General features: G+C 43.1%; 1 protein-coding gene across 2 annotated transcripts; it reads right to left on the reverse strand.

The window, feature by feature from the left end:
- Nucleotides 1-379: 379 nt before the first annotated feature.
- On the reverse strand, nt 380-9051 carry LOC148871233 (RNA-binding (RRM/RBD/RNP motifs) family protein). Of its 2 annotated transcripts, none has more exons than XM_088970475.1 (9): nt 8706-9051; nt 5349-5853; nt 5157-5273; nt 3921-4061; nt 2488-2661; nt 1774-1981; nt 1519-1685; nt 1042-1127; nt 380-674 (listed from the first exon to the last, which is right to left on the reverse strand). In XM_088970475.1, the coding sequence occupies exons 2-9, from the start codon at nt 5817-5819 to the stop codon at nt 542-544; spliced, it is 1497 nt and encodes a 498-aa protein (XP_088826601.1). In that variant the 5' UTR covers nt 5820-5853; nt 8706-9051; the 3' UTR covers nt 380-541. The 2 variants fall into 2 exon arrangements, with proteins under 2 accessions (XP_088826601.1, XP_088826602.1); XM_088970476.1 differs by having other exon boundaries at nt 5349-6198; nt 8706-8837.
- Between the last annotated feature and the right edge of the window lie 8114 nt (nt 9052-17165).

The raw sequence follows: 17165 nt of genomic DNA on the forward strand, positions 1-17165 counted from the left end.
ACCCAGTGACGGTAAAATAAATTTTTACCAAGTTGATGGTTTTTTTACCAAACGAGCTTTAGGAAATTAGGACCTGAAATCATAGTAAGGTGACTGAACATTTCAACCATGGCAGTCAACAGTGGATTGAAAACATTGGTTGAAATGATCACCGGGTGTCCCTCCAAATATAAGGCAAGGGAACAAATTCCCATAACTTCAAGCTCTTTGTGCTAACAGTGGATCTCACGTTAAGACAGCTGCACCAAAAGAGAAAAATGCCACCCCCCCCCCTAAGTTAGCAGTTTCAGATTTTCGGCAGACAGGTGCATTGAATTAACCAAGATGAGGCAGAAAGAAGAATCGCATCCAGAAGCATGTGACAATGAAACAGATTATCTTGACATGCAAGATCACAATTGCTTCCATTGTTGAGCTAGCCAAAATATTGTTACAATCAAGTCATTTCTGTTAGATTGGGACAAGGCCCCTTCAGTTTCTTTCTTAATAGGAATTAAGGTAGGAAAACATTTCACCCATGGCTACATCCAAACGATTTAAATCAATATGGACGATACCTGCGCCCACGGCCCCCTTCACCACTGTTGTGCCTACCTCCGCTAGAGCCACCACTGCTCCTGTTGCCACTTCTCTGCTGTGAAAGTGGGGTATGAGGCTGTGCTCCGGGCTGTTGTCTGGAGAAAAAAGGAATATGAAGGTGAAGTTTAATCTACCATGCAAATAAGCATTTAAATTAGACTAGTACGATTGTTAAGGGGAACAAGTCAGACACATATTGCAGAAAGGTCTGATCAAATCCAAACGAGGAATGGTGGTATGCTGAGAGGATTCGAATAGAACCCGTAAAACCAATTCTACTTCCACTCACATTCCATCGGGTCAGTGTTAGGGGTAGAATTCTACGTGAACAAGGTCCAAAGCTTCACAACCGTGTATACCGAAACCAAAGGAATTGCCAACCGTGACTTCCATTAAGGCAATAGGAAAAGAAGTGATATTTCATATAGATAGCAATAAGTGAATCAAAGAATTCATGCTTACAGGACATATCCAATCCTTCCATCAGGCAAAAGCATCGGCATCATCGCCATACCAGCAGGAGTGGGACCCCTGCCATAAATTAGGGGCTGCAAAAAAGACAAATCTCGATATCAGCAAAACCACGAGGAATATGAAGCAAACTATACAAAGAAATAAACAAAGAATAGGTTGCCATAGCATTCTATGGTGTTTGCTTCAAACCTACCCATCAAAGTACTAGACAACCCACAATTACCATACAGTAACTAGTGTCCCATGGGAGAGAACAGAATTTGTTTTGCAAGAGAAGGATTAATTAATTAAAAAAGAGATCCGAAGATCTACAGGACCATCAAAAAGAGTAAGCTTCCTTGCTGCGTTAGCAGCTCGGTGAGCAGCACTAATTTAATGATTTATGTCCTCCCCTCAAGCCAAAAATCATAAAATACTCTTTGATGAGTCGGCCCAAAAATGCATAATAAAGTACACTTATTTCACCTGTGCAAAGCCTGCAGCACCATATCCTGCACCATAAGCCCCACCAACCAGGCCATATCCAACACGAGGTGGATAGCTAGGAAGAAGGGCCGACTTCTGTGAATTTGATCCTGCATCAGACTTCCGATCTGCTTGTGGCTTTGCAAGGGAACACTCCAGAACTTGACCTGTCAATAGAGGTAACCCATCCAACATTATCTACCATATTTTGCTTAATGAGTGAGAAAACAAGAAATCATGTGAAGAAGAAATCACCATCAATTTCATATTTCTCTGTGTTTTTGAGTGCCTTCATGGCACTTGATCTCTCTGCAAAGTGAACAAAACCAAATCTGCTTTTCTCCTGTCCAGATTTTGCTGGTGGCAATACAATTTTTGTGATCTCTCCATGGTGTTTGAAAAGTTCCCTCAGCCGCTCCTGAGTTATATTTTTTGGCAAATTCTTCACATAGACTGCTTTTACCTGTTTAAACCAACTCAATTGCATGGTTCAACCAGAAAATTTGAATGTAGCCAATTACAGCGAAGAAACTCAACTGATTGATGAATCCTACCCAAGCCTATAAACCAAGGATGTGTGTCCATTTCCTAAATGCCATAGTCATAAATTCTATCTACGATCCAATAAGCAAAATACCTTGATTATCCCTTTATTGTTAATATTATTCTTTTGGGGGGGTGGACAAGGAAATAAAAGCTGAACTAAATAGAAGTGAAAAAATAGGATATGTTTTGTTTGGTTAAAATACTACTCCAAAGAGCCATACTATTTGGAGAATAAATTTTGAACCAAAATTGATTCTTTTTTGGAACTTAAATTTTCAGCTCCAAAGAATCAATTCTTAGAACAAGGTCTAAACCAAAAATTTTCAGCAACTTTCATACATCCAAACTGAAAAATGACTCAAAGAATAAAAAAGTTCATATGAATTAATTCTCAGAAACCATGTCAAACACAGCTCTAGCTACCTGTGAAGCAGGAGAAGATTCAGCAGTCTTAGGGTCAGCCCAGCTCACAGTAGGAGCATTATTGTCTAACTTGAATTTTGGGTTTGACATTTTCTGCCTTGAATATTCAGCACATGCATGGTTATAATACTCAATGAACGCAAAACCACGGTTGCGGCTGGAATTCTGTGGATCCTGCATGATGGAAAAATGTCAGTCACAAAATGAATAGATCTAGAATCCCCAATATAAAGAGCAGAAGCACTAGTATCAACAATCATATATTACACGTGCACAGGTAAACCAGCAAAGTCATTTAGTGGATGGGTCAAAAGGACACATGAAGCTCCAACACGGTACAATGGATGATTGCCAAAAAACGCCACACATACTCCCAGTCCTCTATTTGGCAGAATATTGGCCAAATGTCATTTCCATGTGTCAAAACAAGAAACAATCAGTGCATAACTTTGGACAATTGGTATCACATGGAAAAGCTCCTATCGAAGGCAGGGATTATTGGATGACAAGGACTGGATACGGCAGAAATGAATATCACCAATCAGAAAGATCACCTATGATCAGAAAGACATGCTGGAAGGCCAAATCAACTAAACAACAAGAAACTCAAAACAACATAATCCAAGTTGACCACAAATCAATAATGAAATATAAGTGAAGGAAAAGAATTTCCTCCATTGTCCATAATTCAAAAGCAGGGAAGCTACAAACAGCCATAGTTGGGACAAATAAAACGAACACCACCACACTGATGCAGATGTGGATATGAGGCTTTTTTTATTTTCTAGTCATAGGGGTCTTCAGAATAGGGTTTACGTTTCCTATAAATTTACTGCTACTTCCAAATTATTATGTATGGCATCTTTCAATCTATTTATAGTAATTCTTGTAATTACAATTTTATAAAACACATGATTTACTATTTTAAGGCAAGTAGAGGTTGATTTCTGTCAGTTCCCTAGTCCCAATTGAAGTTTATAAAGGGACACCTAAGTTCGTAAGTTGAGTCTATAAATAGTCATTGTAATTGCAATTAAAGAACAGTTGATTTGAAGAAATAAAGTTTGGTCTAGTGAATTCTGGCTGTCACCAGGAGATCTTCTCTTTTTTTCCCCTCACCAATTTCATAATTCTTATAAGCAATCTGTTTTTCCTCTCTCGCATTCTTTGGTGGACAGCAAACAGTCTACTTATTTTTCCATCCATATTCTTCATCTTTAATCACCCCAAACCCCTCATTCACCTCAAAAAGCCCACCAGTGGATCTAAATTTAGTAGAATCCTATCCTGTCCAACATCACTCACTCTTTAGCTAAGTTACAAACTTTAAAAATGAGGTGTGCCTCAATATGCAGAGGGACATAATTTGGACCTGAAAACAAAGAGAGGAAATACTGCTAACTCAAAACTACACAAACAAAAAGCATGCCAACCTTAAGCAGTTCCACAGCATTAACCCCAGGCCCAATCTCTGTCACAATCTTCTTCAGATCTTCCTCCACCCAGCTTCTTGGGACATTACCAATAAACAAGCGATGTTTTGCCTGCGAAGATGAACATTTTATCTTTCTCCCCTGCAAAAGCAAGATCGAGTTAGCTGCAAAACCACAGTTATTGGTTGAGTGCTTTTGCTTCCAGAGTTTCAAGGACTGTGGAAAAAAGATTTTGGAGCTGATTTTTGGACTTCTCTGAATTCTGAATAGTAATGCTGAGTTTTGTTTTAATGCTGAAATGTTGTTTTTTGCTTTTTCTGTGGTCTTACATTACTGTAATCTGGTGGAGGTGACATCTTGACACCTAGTTATGATGTACTGTTTTTGCTTTTAGCAATAAAATTTCTTTTTATTTATCTTCCAAAAAAAAACACAGCTACAAAAGAATCAAGAACTATGATGGCATCATTGATGGAATGGGAAATGTTTGATAGTAATATCAACTGGTAAAGCTAAAACAAAATATTTAGAACAAAAATGGGCTTTCTATCATGTAAGGTAAAAGTCTAAAAGAATCATTACTCAATGTTGATCCCAGTTATCTGGGGCCTTGGGAGGCATGAACTGGACATTCCTAACTTTTAGCATTTTTTCCACAAAGTGACCGCTGTCAGACTCGAATCCACGTTCCCATGCTTGACACAGCCCGAGATTTTAGCATTATAACAATTAATGGTCCCTAAATATTTAACTCTTTTATTACATTTCCAAGTCTAAACTGCAAAGTGCTTATCAAAAAGAGACTAAAGTCTGAAAATCCAACCATCCAAAAAAGAAGAAAATTATATATGGAAAAGAATTGGCAAGTACAGTTTGAGCAACACCTAGAATCTACAGGCAGGGTCACTTTGCTTATGATAGGTGACTTTGATTCTAACTCCTAGGACTAAAAGTAATCATGTAACTGTAGATTGATAAATTTGTCCTATTAGGGTATGTTTTTCTTTCTAGTTAATCCCTCTCCATGTAGTATACACTTACCTAGCATTGCTTTTAATAAAATTCTTCTATTTGTTACTTACAAAATTTTATTTATTTATCTATCTTAGTATCTTTTGGTGGTGATGGGTGAGTGTGTGGAGAATGGAATGAAAATGTAACATGGACCATCAATCTACCATTTAATTTGTATGAAAATCAATGTAAAATTGCAAGAACAAAAAGTGATTTCATTACCTTAAGTTCAGTATTGTTAAGTTCCTCAATGGCTTTAGAAGCTAAATCTTTGGTCCTAAATGTCACAAAAGCATAACCTTTGTTTTCATTTGACTCTTTTCCCTTCATTATCCTGACCTGTCATGCCAAATATAAGTGTCATAAATCATTGTCAAGAAAATATGAACAAAGCATAACAAAAAGCCATCTCACCTCAGTGACTTCTCCAATAGCCTCACAGAAACTCTGTAAATCCTCTTCAGAAACATCATGAGTTATGCCACCAATATAAACTTCAGAACCATGGGGGGGAAGAGCAAGAAGTTCAGCATGTTTCTTACTCTCATCCTCATCGATTTCCTTGGCAGATGGCATCTCCTCATCACCACTGGGGCTTGCCTGTGCATCAGCTCCATTAGCAACTGCATCCTCCTCTTCCTCTTCCTCTACCTCTTCTTCTACTTCTTCCTCTTCCTCTACCTCCTCCTCTTCTTCTACCTCCTCCACTTCCTCTTCCTCCTCTACTTCTTCATACTCAACCTCTTCTTCCATTGCCTCCTCAGCATCATTGTCTCCATCAAGGTCTACTTGCTCTTCAGGTTCAACTGGTTTTTCAGGCTCAACTGGTTTCTCGAGTTCAACTGACTTTCGTGTTGCTGCAGCATTCGACCTCGCCCTCGGCATCTTATGTATCTAATCAAACAAGCTTGCGAGGCAGCTGTGGAAGAAGCACAGGAGCCAGAAGCATTTGCAAGGGGGAGTTTACAAATATGGACAGGTGGAAACAAAATGAAAGGCCAAAAGGAGTTGCAGAGTAAGAATCTCAATTGAAAAATTGCCATGAGATATGGCTCCAAGGAGTTTCAATGTGAAAAAGGATTGAAAATAGTAGTAGCAGTTCTAAAAGAACAGGCAAGAGAGAAGACCAAATGATAATCAAGAGGATGATGATGCTCAACTGGTGCAAAACAAAACTGAAGAAATGAACTTCTTGAAAAAAAAAAGATATCAAGCTGCAGCCCAACAAATACTGCCCAGTTTTAAGTGTTTAAACATCTAAATTCTGGCACAATGCATTTAGAAAGGGGGCAAAGGGAAAAGAAAAAGAAGCAGTGAATAAGAGATATGAATTTGATAGAAAAATGATAACATAATGAAGTCAAATAATCCAAACACTTGAAAATGATCCAAGCACAAATTAAGAAATGTATTCCAAGAGGAAATTTGGAATAATTCATACATAACACAGACAAGACACTAAAAAGAAAGATGGAAACAAGGTTATCAAGAAAATATGCTCATCAATCTTAATACAAGTCCTGTATGAACTGCTTTAGTAGCTTCTGATCATTAAACAATAGTAGATGCATCACATAGACAATTAGAGATTTCCAATTTGGGTCAAATATAAGCAGTAAATTATTCATTATAATGAATGCTAAATAACTCTAGAACCAACATATATTAGATAAGGAACTAACCAACACTAACCAGTGCACTAAAGCTAAACCATATGGAAACATTCTCCATAATCTGTGTAGCAGGGTCAGGGAAAGAACACATAATTCTCAAAAATTAAGGCAAGGATTCAGAATAGTGTGCCTTAAAAGAATTTGTATCTGAAATTGACTACATCATGGAGGAAATGCAAAACTATCCAAGAGGTTCTAATGTAGCCAAACCCCATATAGATGGGACAAGGATTAGATGATGGTGATGATGAGGTTTCAATACATGCATCTAATCCTTGGAAGTGCAAACTCAATTGCCAGAAACATGAACCTCGGATCATACCAACAAAAAAGTGTTATAATGAATGCTAAATAACCCTAGAACCAACATATATTAGATAAGGAACTATCCAACACCAACCAGTGCGCTAAAGCTAAACCATATGGAAATATTCTCCATAATCTGTGTGGAGCAGGGTCAGGGAAAGAACACATAATTCTCAAACATTAAGGTAAGGATTCAGAATAGTGTGCCTTAAAAGAATTTGTATCTGAAATTGACTACATCATGGAGGAAATGCTATCCAAGAGGTTCTAATGTAGCCAAACCCCATATAGATGGGACAAGGATTAGATGATGGTGATGATGAGGTTCCTATACGTGCATCTAATCCTTGGAAGTGCAAACTCAATTGCCAGAAACATGAACCTCGGATCATACCAACAAAAAAGTGTACTCCGGATAGCTAGGAACAACATTGGGTAAGGGCCCTTTTTATATAGTCACTATGCATAACTCCATTGTCAGACTTGGAGGCAACCAAAATAAAGAAAGTGCATGTTCACCCTCTTTTCTATTGAGGATGTACTTGTTCAAGTATCAAAACATATCCAACCTTAAAAAACATATCCAAGCCCTAAACATTTTTCAACTCAAGAAACTATCATCCTATTGATGGAATCCTGACCCTAAATTAATTCAATAACACTTTATTTTTTTAAAGCTTCGATGCATTCATAAATTCCTTTTCAGATCCTTGCATTTGAATATGAAAACCATGAACTTGAATTGGTTGGCCCTTGAGTAAAAATTTTTGACACCTGCACAACTTTCACATAGTAATTATCAGTGCATATATAATACATGCCCTTTGGTCCCTAGACGCGGGATTGATGTTCTATTCCCCCCAGGCCCCACCAAGTGCCCGTTTGGGAGGGCATAAGTATGATCTTTTAGCTATACGAGGCAGGACCCACTCAGGAAGCCTATAAAGCAATGATTTCTTAAAAAAAATCCGGAGAGCCAACTTTTGGTCATCGTACAGCCATTTGCACAATTGCACTGCTCTCTATATAAGCCTCTTCCAGTAGCTTCTTCAATGCAGCTGAGCAGAAGTTAAGCACTTCCAAACGGGCCCTAAATTCCAGCTTCTAAGGAACTATATATCAAAGGAAAGTTTTCTCGTATCTTTTAACTTACAAATGGAAATTAAAATAGTTACCCATTATAGTTTGTCTGGGGCCTTTCTCCAGCAACAATCTACCCACCCACCACCCATCTCTCCCGTACCGACGTAACATTGTAACTGCAACCTTCCCAATTTTTTTTTGATAAAAAACCTTCGCGACTTCTTCACTTAGATGTCGAGATATCACCTCATCATAACAGCCAAAGCATAATTTCTTCCGACAACCAAGAAACTAAGGACCATACACTGATAGGGCTACTATGAACGACGATTCAAATTATGCCTCCGTTATCGAGATGAACCATAAACCATGGTAATCCCGTCTATTCGTTTAAAGAGCAAAATTAGTTCATACATGCAAACACCAAGTCCAACATGAGTGGTGGTGGACTTCAAATTTGCCCTAAACTTCAGAAAGGCAGCTGCTAGAAGAAAAGTATTAACAAAAACATCACATTCTGAAATGGAACCATGTTTACATAACGAAGAAGCTCGAATAATTAAAATATAAGAACAACAAGGGAAAGCTATAGCAACAACCGCAGAGCATAGATCTACAAAACCCCTCGAATAGAAAAGGAATGGACAAGAAACAACAGAAGAAACTGACAGAAATGGAGAGAGAGAGAGAGAGAGAGAGCATAAATTACCAGAGACGTTCTCTATGTGAAGACTTCGTTTCGTTTCAGGAGCCAAAACCACAGAATAAAGTTTCGTGCGGACCCTTTCTGCGGTGATAAAAGAAACCCTAGACCAGTGTTAGGGTTTCCGATGCGCAGCTGCCAATTGGGTGTAATATAGAATATTACGTTGCTACCCATAAATAATCCTATTGATTCGGGTGGCATATGAGGGTACTTATGTCAATTAAAACATATTGAGTGCCATATAGCGTGATGTCGACCTCCCCGTACCCGTACCGTGGTTGGATTGGACCAAAACCAAACCATACATTTTTACTGTCCTTCCGGGTATGGATGTTAACGAGTCAGATTTGGCACGAGCTACCCCGATCCAAACCCATTTAAGGGTGACCTGGTTCATCCAACTCGAATATGATCGGCTCGGTGCAGGTTCACTACTTAACCCGATCCAGTAACATTTGTTAACATTATTCAGTTAAAACCAAAAAATTTGGTTTGGTTTTTTGGTTCGTGATGAAGGAGAATTTGGCATGACCTCATAATAGAGAGACACGTGGACGTGACTCGACATAAACAGATCGGCACATGGGTATGACTCAACACAGGTGACAACTCAACAAGTATCAGCTCGCTAAAGAGCTAGCTTGAGTACACTAGCGCCCCGAGCCGAAGTTACTTCGGGCTAAGATCATCCCAGTTCGCGAACTAAACAACAGCACCAAGTTCATGCCAACCCAAAATGGATCACCTCGAAGACGACCTACCTCGGGCAAAATCTCCTCGGCACTACACCGGTAGCTCATCACATGTAGCTCACCACCAGGCAACTCGCCACAGATAGCTCGCCATCAGTTAGCTCGCTACAGGGCAGCTCATTATCAGGTAGCCCGATGTCTCGCGGAAAGCTCCCTACTTGGCAGAACCGTACCTGCCAACCTTGAGGACTGCACTCATATCCCCCGCCTAGCGGCGCCGTGCCTACCAACCCTGAGGACTGCACTCATGTCCCTCGCCTGGCGGCACCGTGCCGAGTGAACCACCCCAGGCTCCTTAACACTCTTCACGTAGGTCTTTCCCGCCCGTCACCAGCTAGGAGCAAAGTCACCTCCAGCTAGGAGTGGCAGGATTGCGCATCATCAATTGGCGTCGGCTGGGGGAATCGCTTTGAAAAGCCTTCTCTATCAATTCATCGAGACCGAAGAGGAAATGAATCAAAAAGCCCGGAGCTCCAGCAGAGAAGAGGAGGAGAGACGATGACAGGACGCGCACCACAAAAGCGGCAAGAGGAAGAAAAGCAAGTCCCTGAAATCCTTCAGTTGAAAGGATGAGTTACACGCCCCTCAACGCGAAGTGAAGGGAAATTCTTATGACGATTAAAGACGCCCTGTTTGTAAAGTGGCCACCCCGGATAAGGGAACCCCGCCACTAGAAATAAGAATGTATATTGTCACTTTCATAGGGACCACGATCACAGTACCGAGAACTATAAGAGCCTCCTCGACGAGATTGAAGAGCTCGTCCGTCGCGGATACTTGAAAATTTTTGTACAAAAAAGTAATAAAAATTAGACAGATCAGCAAGGGGAGCAGAGGAGAGATGCTCCTGAGTCCAGTAACAAACAGGGCGAGCAAAGACAACCGCCCGAGGAAAGGCTAATCCGCGGAGTGATCAACACAATTACTGGCGAGTCCATCGTTGCGGGCTGCACCTCAGCGGTAGGAAAGACCTCGGTCCGCGAACTAGAACAAGAAAAACAGAACCCTCTGAAGCAACTGCAGCCCACAAACCCTATATCCTTCACCGAGGACGATGCGCGAGGACTCCAATATCCCCATGATGACGCTCTGGTCATAAGAATGAAGACCAATGACTTTGAAGTCAAACCCATCTTGGTGGATTCGGGAAGTTCAGTCAACATTCTGTTCAGGAGCACCTTCAGCAAGCTACAGCTCTAGGAAAGCGACCTCTAGCCCTTAAGTACCCCTCTAGTGGGCTTTAGTGGAGAAGAAGTCAGGCCCCTTGGTCGAGTCTCGTTGCCTGTAGAGGTCGGAATGTGGCCCTACATCACGAGGTTTGAGCACGCCTTCCTGGTGGTTGCGACGCCCTCCCGTACAATGCCATTATAGGATGGCCCATCACCCATGCGCTTCGTGCAGTGGTATCTACCTACTACCTGGCAATGAAGTTCCGCATAGACTTCGGGATAAGGGTAGCTCGGGGCAACCAGCTTGAGTCCCGAAAGTGTTACGTTGTGACCCTCAAGGGGAATACCAAGTTGGCGGAAAGCGTTGTGCTCAAACAGCCCGTAGAGTATCCAGAGGAGCGACCTAGACCAACCGAGGGAACGGTCCTCATCCCGACTTTGAAAGAAGATCTAGCCAGGACTCTCTAGATCGGGGCAGCAGTCGGAGAACCTCTTCGAACCCAATCGGTAAGTTTCCTACTAAAAAATTTAGATATATTTTCATGGTCCGTGGTAGAAATGTCTGACATAGACTAAAAAATAATAACTCACAGGCTAAACACTGATCCCATAGTCAGGCCCACTAGACAAAAGAAATGCAACCCCGCCCCGGAACGCTAGAGGATAGTCAACAAGGAGGTCGGGAAACTTCTCACAGCCGATTTCATTAGGGAGGTCAATTACTCGAGTTGGGTAGTTAACCCCGTTCTGGTAAAGAAGGGCAACGGTAAATTGCGCATGTACGTCGACTATACCGACCTGAATCGAGCCTGCCCAAAGGATTGTTTTCCGCTCCGCAAGATCGACCGTCTAGTGGACGCGACCTCAGGGAATGAGTTGTTGAGTTTTCTAGATGCGTACTCAGGCTACAATCAAATCAAGACAGACCCCGCTGATGAAGAAAAAATGGTTTTTATTACCGAACTGGGCATGTATTGTTATAAGGTCATGCCCTTCAGACTAGAAAATGCCGAGGCAACCTACCAAAGACTTGTGAATCGAATTTTTGAGCCATTGATTGACGACAAGGTTGAATGCTATGTAGACGACATGGTCGTCAAAACCCAACTTTCAAACTGGTTAAAAAGTGACTTACAATGTGTTTTCGAAATCTTGCGCAAGTATAGTATGAAATTGAACCCTAACAAATATGTCTTTGGTGTCACATCGGGAAAATTTCTGGGTTACATAGTTAGCCAACGTGGCATCGAAGCAAACCTTGAGAAAATAAAGGTTATCCTACATATGAAGCCCCTCGCAAGTTAAAGGAGGTTCAGAGTTTGAATGGTCGTATGGCTACCCTAAGCCGCTTCATGTCAAAGTCAGTAGATCGATGCCTACCATTTTTCAAGGCAATTTAAAAAAGCAAAGACTTTGAGTAGACTAAAGAATGCTAGTTCGCCTTCGACGAGCTGAAGAAATGCCTAACTAGCATCTCGGTTTTGACTCGACCCGAGGAGGGTGATGTTTTAAAGTTGTACCTCTCCACGAGTGATGAGGTGGTCAGCTCGGTACTAATAAGGGAAGTAGATCGGGTCCACTAACCTATCTGCTATGTGAGCAAAGTTTTGCAGGGTGTCGAAATCAAATACCTAGAGATCGAGAAGGTGTCATATGCACTGGTAACAGCAACCCAGAAGCTTAGACCATACTTTCAAGCCCACATAGTCATCGTTCTTACCAACCAACCCCTGAGGCAAGTCCTACTCAAGCCAGAGGTATCTAGAAGATTGACGAAGTGGGATATAGAGCTCAGCGAATATGACATCCGGTACGAGCCCTGAACAGCAAATAAGGCCCAAGCCTTGGCCGATTTCATAGCAGAATGCACTTTCTACACTACAGCCTCCAAAGTTATAGAAACCAAGCATGCGGAGAAAGCCTCAACTAGTACAAAACCAGTCCCGGTTAAAACAAAGTCAACATGGGATGAGGAGCCCTGGATCCTTCACGTAGATGGTTCATCAAACTAGCAAGGAAGCAGAGCCGGAGTCATCCTGTACGGTCCAAGTGAAGCGAAGCTGGAATATGCACTTCTGTTCAAGTACGCAGCATCCAACAACGAGGCAGAATACGAAGCACTCATAACTGGGCTCATGCTAGCAAACGAAGTATAAGCAAAGCACCTCGTCATCTGCAGCGACTCCCTGCTCGTGGTCAACCAGGTAACCGGTGATTACGAAGCTCGCGACCCCACCATGGCCGTTTATCTAGCCAAGGCTAGGGAAGTTCTACGCGACTTCCAATCATACTTCATTAAGCAGATTCCAAGATTTGAGAATGCTGAGGCCGATGCATTATCTCAGTTAGCCAGCACAAGCAATAACTCCATGAGGACCGTGTTTATAGAGAACCTGCCTTGGCCTAGCATTCTCGAGGGGCAAAAGAGGTAGCTCCTGTTGCACAAGTAGAGTCGAACTGGATTGACCCACTCGCGAGCTACCTGCTTCATGGGACCCTCCCTGTAGATCGCAACACAGCTAAAAGGGTAGAGCGACAGGCAGCCAAATACGTCATTATAGACGGATGGCTATACCGAAGAACTTACATGCTCCCCTACTTGCACTGCTTGCGACCCTCAGAGGCCAAGTTCATTCTCCACGACACTCATGAAGGGTTGTGCGGTGGACACTCGGGGGGCAGGGCTCTCGTCTAGAAAGTGCTACGGCAAGGATATTACTAGCCCATGATGAAAGCATATGCATTCGAGCTCATCAAGAAATGCGATAAATGCTAGAGACATGCCAATATTCATTATCAACCTGCTGTTGACCTGAAATACCTCACCAGCCCATGTTCCTTCGCACAGTAGGGGATTGACATTCTTGGACCATTCCCGCCAGCAACAAAACAGAGGAAATTCCTAGTGGTAGCAGTGGATTACTTTACAAAATGGGTATAGGTGGAACCCCTAGCGACAATTACAACTTGATATGTACAAAACTTCTTCTAGAAGAACGTAGTATGCCACTTCGGACTACCCCGAGTACTTATCTCTAACAATGGAAAGTACTTCGAACATATTAAGTTTCAAAACTGGTGCGCCGACATGGGGATACAATAGAATTTTACTTCGGTGGCACACCCTCAAGAAAATGGGCAAGCAGAAGTCACGAACAAGGCTATACTCCGTGGACTGAAAGCCCGCTTAGCTCGAGCTAAAGGACTATGGGTAGACAAGCTATCCATTGTACTACGGGCCTATCAAACTACCATCAAGACCGCTACAGGTGAAACCCCTTTTAACCTCACCTATGACTTGGAAGCAGTAATTCCAACCGAACTCAAAGTACCCACATTATGCCTAGAGGTGTAGGATAGGGAAACAAATGATGACGAGCTCCGAATTAACCTCGACCTGGTAGAAGAAGTACGGGACCTCGCGTACATCCGGACCGCAGCCTACCAGCAAAGAGTAGTTCAGTACGATAATACTCGGGTCAAGAAGCGGTACTTCTGCGTCGGCAACCTGGTCCTTCGGAAAGTATTGGTGCCTGGGTCTGGTGTGGGTAAGATCGGACCGAAATGGGAAGGTCCCTACCGAGTAAAATGAATACTCGGGGAAGGTACATACAAGCTCAAAATGTCTAAAGGAAAGCAGGTACCTCGAGCTTGGAACATCAACAATTTAAGACAATACTACCTGTAATCATTGAACTAGGGGAGCGGACTGAGAGTCACCCTTAGAAAGCCTAAGAGTAGACTACGAGCCGCTCCCAAGGCCTAAAGGCTAAGGTACCGAGTTGACAGAATCGTCACTATATAAGTCCTAGTCGCCTCCTCGGCATGGGCACCCAAGACCCAGTCGCCTCCTCGACATGGGCACCTAAGCCCCAGTCGCCTCTTTGGCATGGACAAAGCTTAGGAGTGGACTACGAGTCGCTCCCAGAGCCTAAGTGCAAAAGTGCCAAATCGACAAAGACCCCGTCACCGCATAAACCCCAGTCACCTCTTCGGCATGGGCAAAGTCAAGAAGAGTGGACTACGAGTCGCTCCTAGAACCTAAGGGCTATAACATCGAATTGATGGAAATTTTGGCACCACATAAGACCTAGTTGCCTTGCTAGTACAAAACTACTAAAACCAAATGTATAGACTGCTCGGCTACGAACCCTACGATGTCTATACCACCTCAGCAACAATCATAGTTCAGGTTCGTCAGGGGACCAACGTTTAAACAAGTGGTCCATATGCGAACAGCTCGAAGTGACAAACACTTGGAAAAATTTCACCTTGGTTACCCTTACTTGTTACCAAGCTCGGTAACCTGATAGTTCAGGGTCATCCACGCAGTTTGGAGTAACAGTTTGTACTTTGGTTACCCTCACTTGTTGCCAGCTTGGTATTTCGACAGTTCGGGTAACCTATATAAGTGTTGCCTAGATCAAAAGTTATCCATAAGTATCCTTGAGCTGAATCAATATTTTTTCATTGATAAAAAAGTTTAAAGTACAGGAAAATTTTGTCAAAACCCGTGCTTGACGGCTTTGGGGTGTACATCCATGATTCAAAAAGAAAAAGAAAGAACAAACTGTCACGCAGAGGGGTCCACCACTTCAACCTCGTCATTGCTTTCCTCCAACGAGTCAGGTTCCTCGTTCATCGCATCTACCGCCTCCGGAGCCAAGCCCGTCATTGTGGTAGCACCAAGGTCAAGACTAGGGAACTTCTGCCGGACTAGATATCTGCAGAGATTGAACCCAGAGCAGTAGAAGCTTGAACTGTACTCGACCTGAAGAGCATGGAATTCTGAAGACTCCTTGAAGCGTTCAATGGCCTTAGTCCTCTCTTTTGATCGTGCCTCCTCGACAGTGGTATTGAGGAGCTGAGTTTGCTCTTGGATCGTTGCTTTGAGATTTTGGATTTCTCATTGAAGTTGTGCCTTCTCCTTTGTAATTTTCGCGGTCAGGTCCTCTTCCTTCGCAACCATTGCAGAAATCTACTCCTTGAGCTTAGCGTTCTCCTTGGTCAATAAAGAGATTCGCTCCTCCTAGTCCAAAATCAACAGCCTCTGGCTCTCACTTCCCTTCTTCGCCTGAAGTACCTCACATCGGGCCATGTCCAACTCGTGATGGAGCTTCCGCGTCTCTGCCTTAGCATCACGAGCCTGCTTCGACTGGATCGTAGATTAGCATGCCAACGCGTGAAGGGCAGAGTTCACCTATCAAAGGAAAATTGAGGTAAAAAAAAAAAAAGAAGAGGGGTTAAAGGCAGAATGCTTACCATCATGCAGTGACTAGTAGCTAGTCCCATAAGCCATCTCGGAAGCATCTCGGACCACCACACGTCCTCGTTCAGAAAGACCGCATCCCAACTCTTTTGCATCGCGAGAACATGGTTCGTGATGCTCTCCTCCGCAGTAGCAAGAACAAGCTCTGGCTCGGCACCGGGCTCCTCTGAAGCTAGCCCAGGTGCATCCTCCAGCTCTTGAGTATGGGCCTCCTCCTCCCAGCCCTCCATTGCCACCACCTCGGGGTCCACAGGTCGGGGCTCTTCTCTTGGGGGTTCAATGAAGATCGACTCCACGGCCTAGGCTTCGATTGCCTTAGATGCCGAAAGCCTCCTCCCAACGGGGTTTCTTCGCCGCCTTTCGCTTTTTCCCTTTTCGGGAGCTCATCAGAAGGCTTCTTGCATCAACCTCTGGCATTGTAACTACAAAAGACAAAAATAAAGTTAGCCACAAGCTATCAAAACCTTAAAAAGGCTAGAAAAACCCAAGGCGACCTACCAGGACTTAAACCGGCCTATACGAGCTTATCTTCAGCAAGGTAGTCCGCGTAGATGAAGCCGAGCTCCGTCTAGGACTAGAGCATCTCCCTTGTCCTCAGGTCTAGTCTAACACTAGAATCATGAATGGCTGCCTTACAATGGGTTGGAAAAGGCCACCCCTCGGGGTTGCGGACCACAAAGTAATCCCGTTTCCAGGCCGGGATCCTATTAGGCAGTTCGTGAAAAAGCTTATAGCCTGGGCAGGGGGACAAATAGTAAGACCGCCTATGCTCGGGTACACCATAGGAAGAGTTTTTGATAGACAAAATGGAAGAAAAAAATTCAAGGGTGAGAGGGAGACATTACTCGTGAAAAAGCGAAATGGTCCCTACTACGTTACGGATGGAGTTCAGGTGCAACTGATCTATAGTAACATTGAAAAGTTTCAGGACATCTACAAGCAAAGGATGTAAGGGAAGATGAAGGCCAGCCACGAGCTGCTCCTCAAAAATCACGATCTCGTTGTGATCGTGCTCCCAAGGAAAATTACCTTCAGGGAGACTATAGGAAAGTTCCCTCGGGAAGTTATACCGAAGTACCAAGGTCTGAAGCCTATCCGGGGTCATTTTGGAAGGACCAAAATTGTCTAGCACCTGACCTCGATAAGAAGTGGATGCTAGGTTACCAGGGGCCTCTCGAACCCTCGGGGGTGATTGTCCCTCGGGAAGGCTGCGGACTACCCCTGAGCCCGAACTAGCCTCATCTCGACTACCGACTTGGGCCGAGGTGTCCAC

Source organism: Nelumbo lutea, chromosome 2, assembly GCF_056320005.1.
Source record: "Nelumbo lutea isolate HS-2025 chromosome 2, American lotus-T2T, whole genome shotgun sequence".
Lineage (NCBI taxonomy): Eukaryota > Viridiplantae > Streptophyta > Magnoliopsida > Proteales > Nelumbonaceae > Nelumbo > Nelumbo lutea.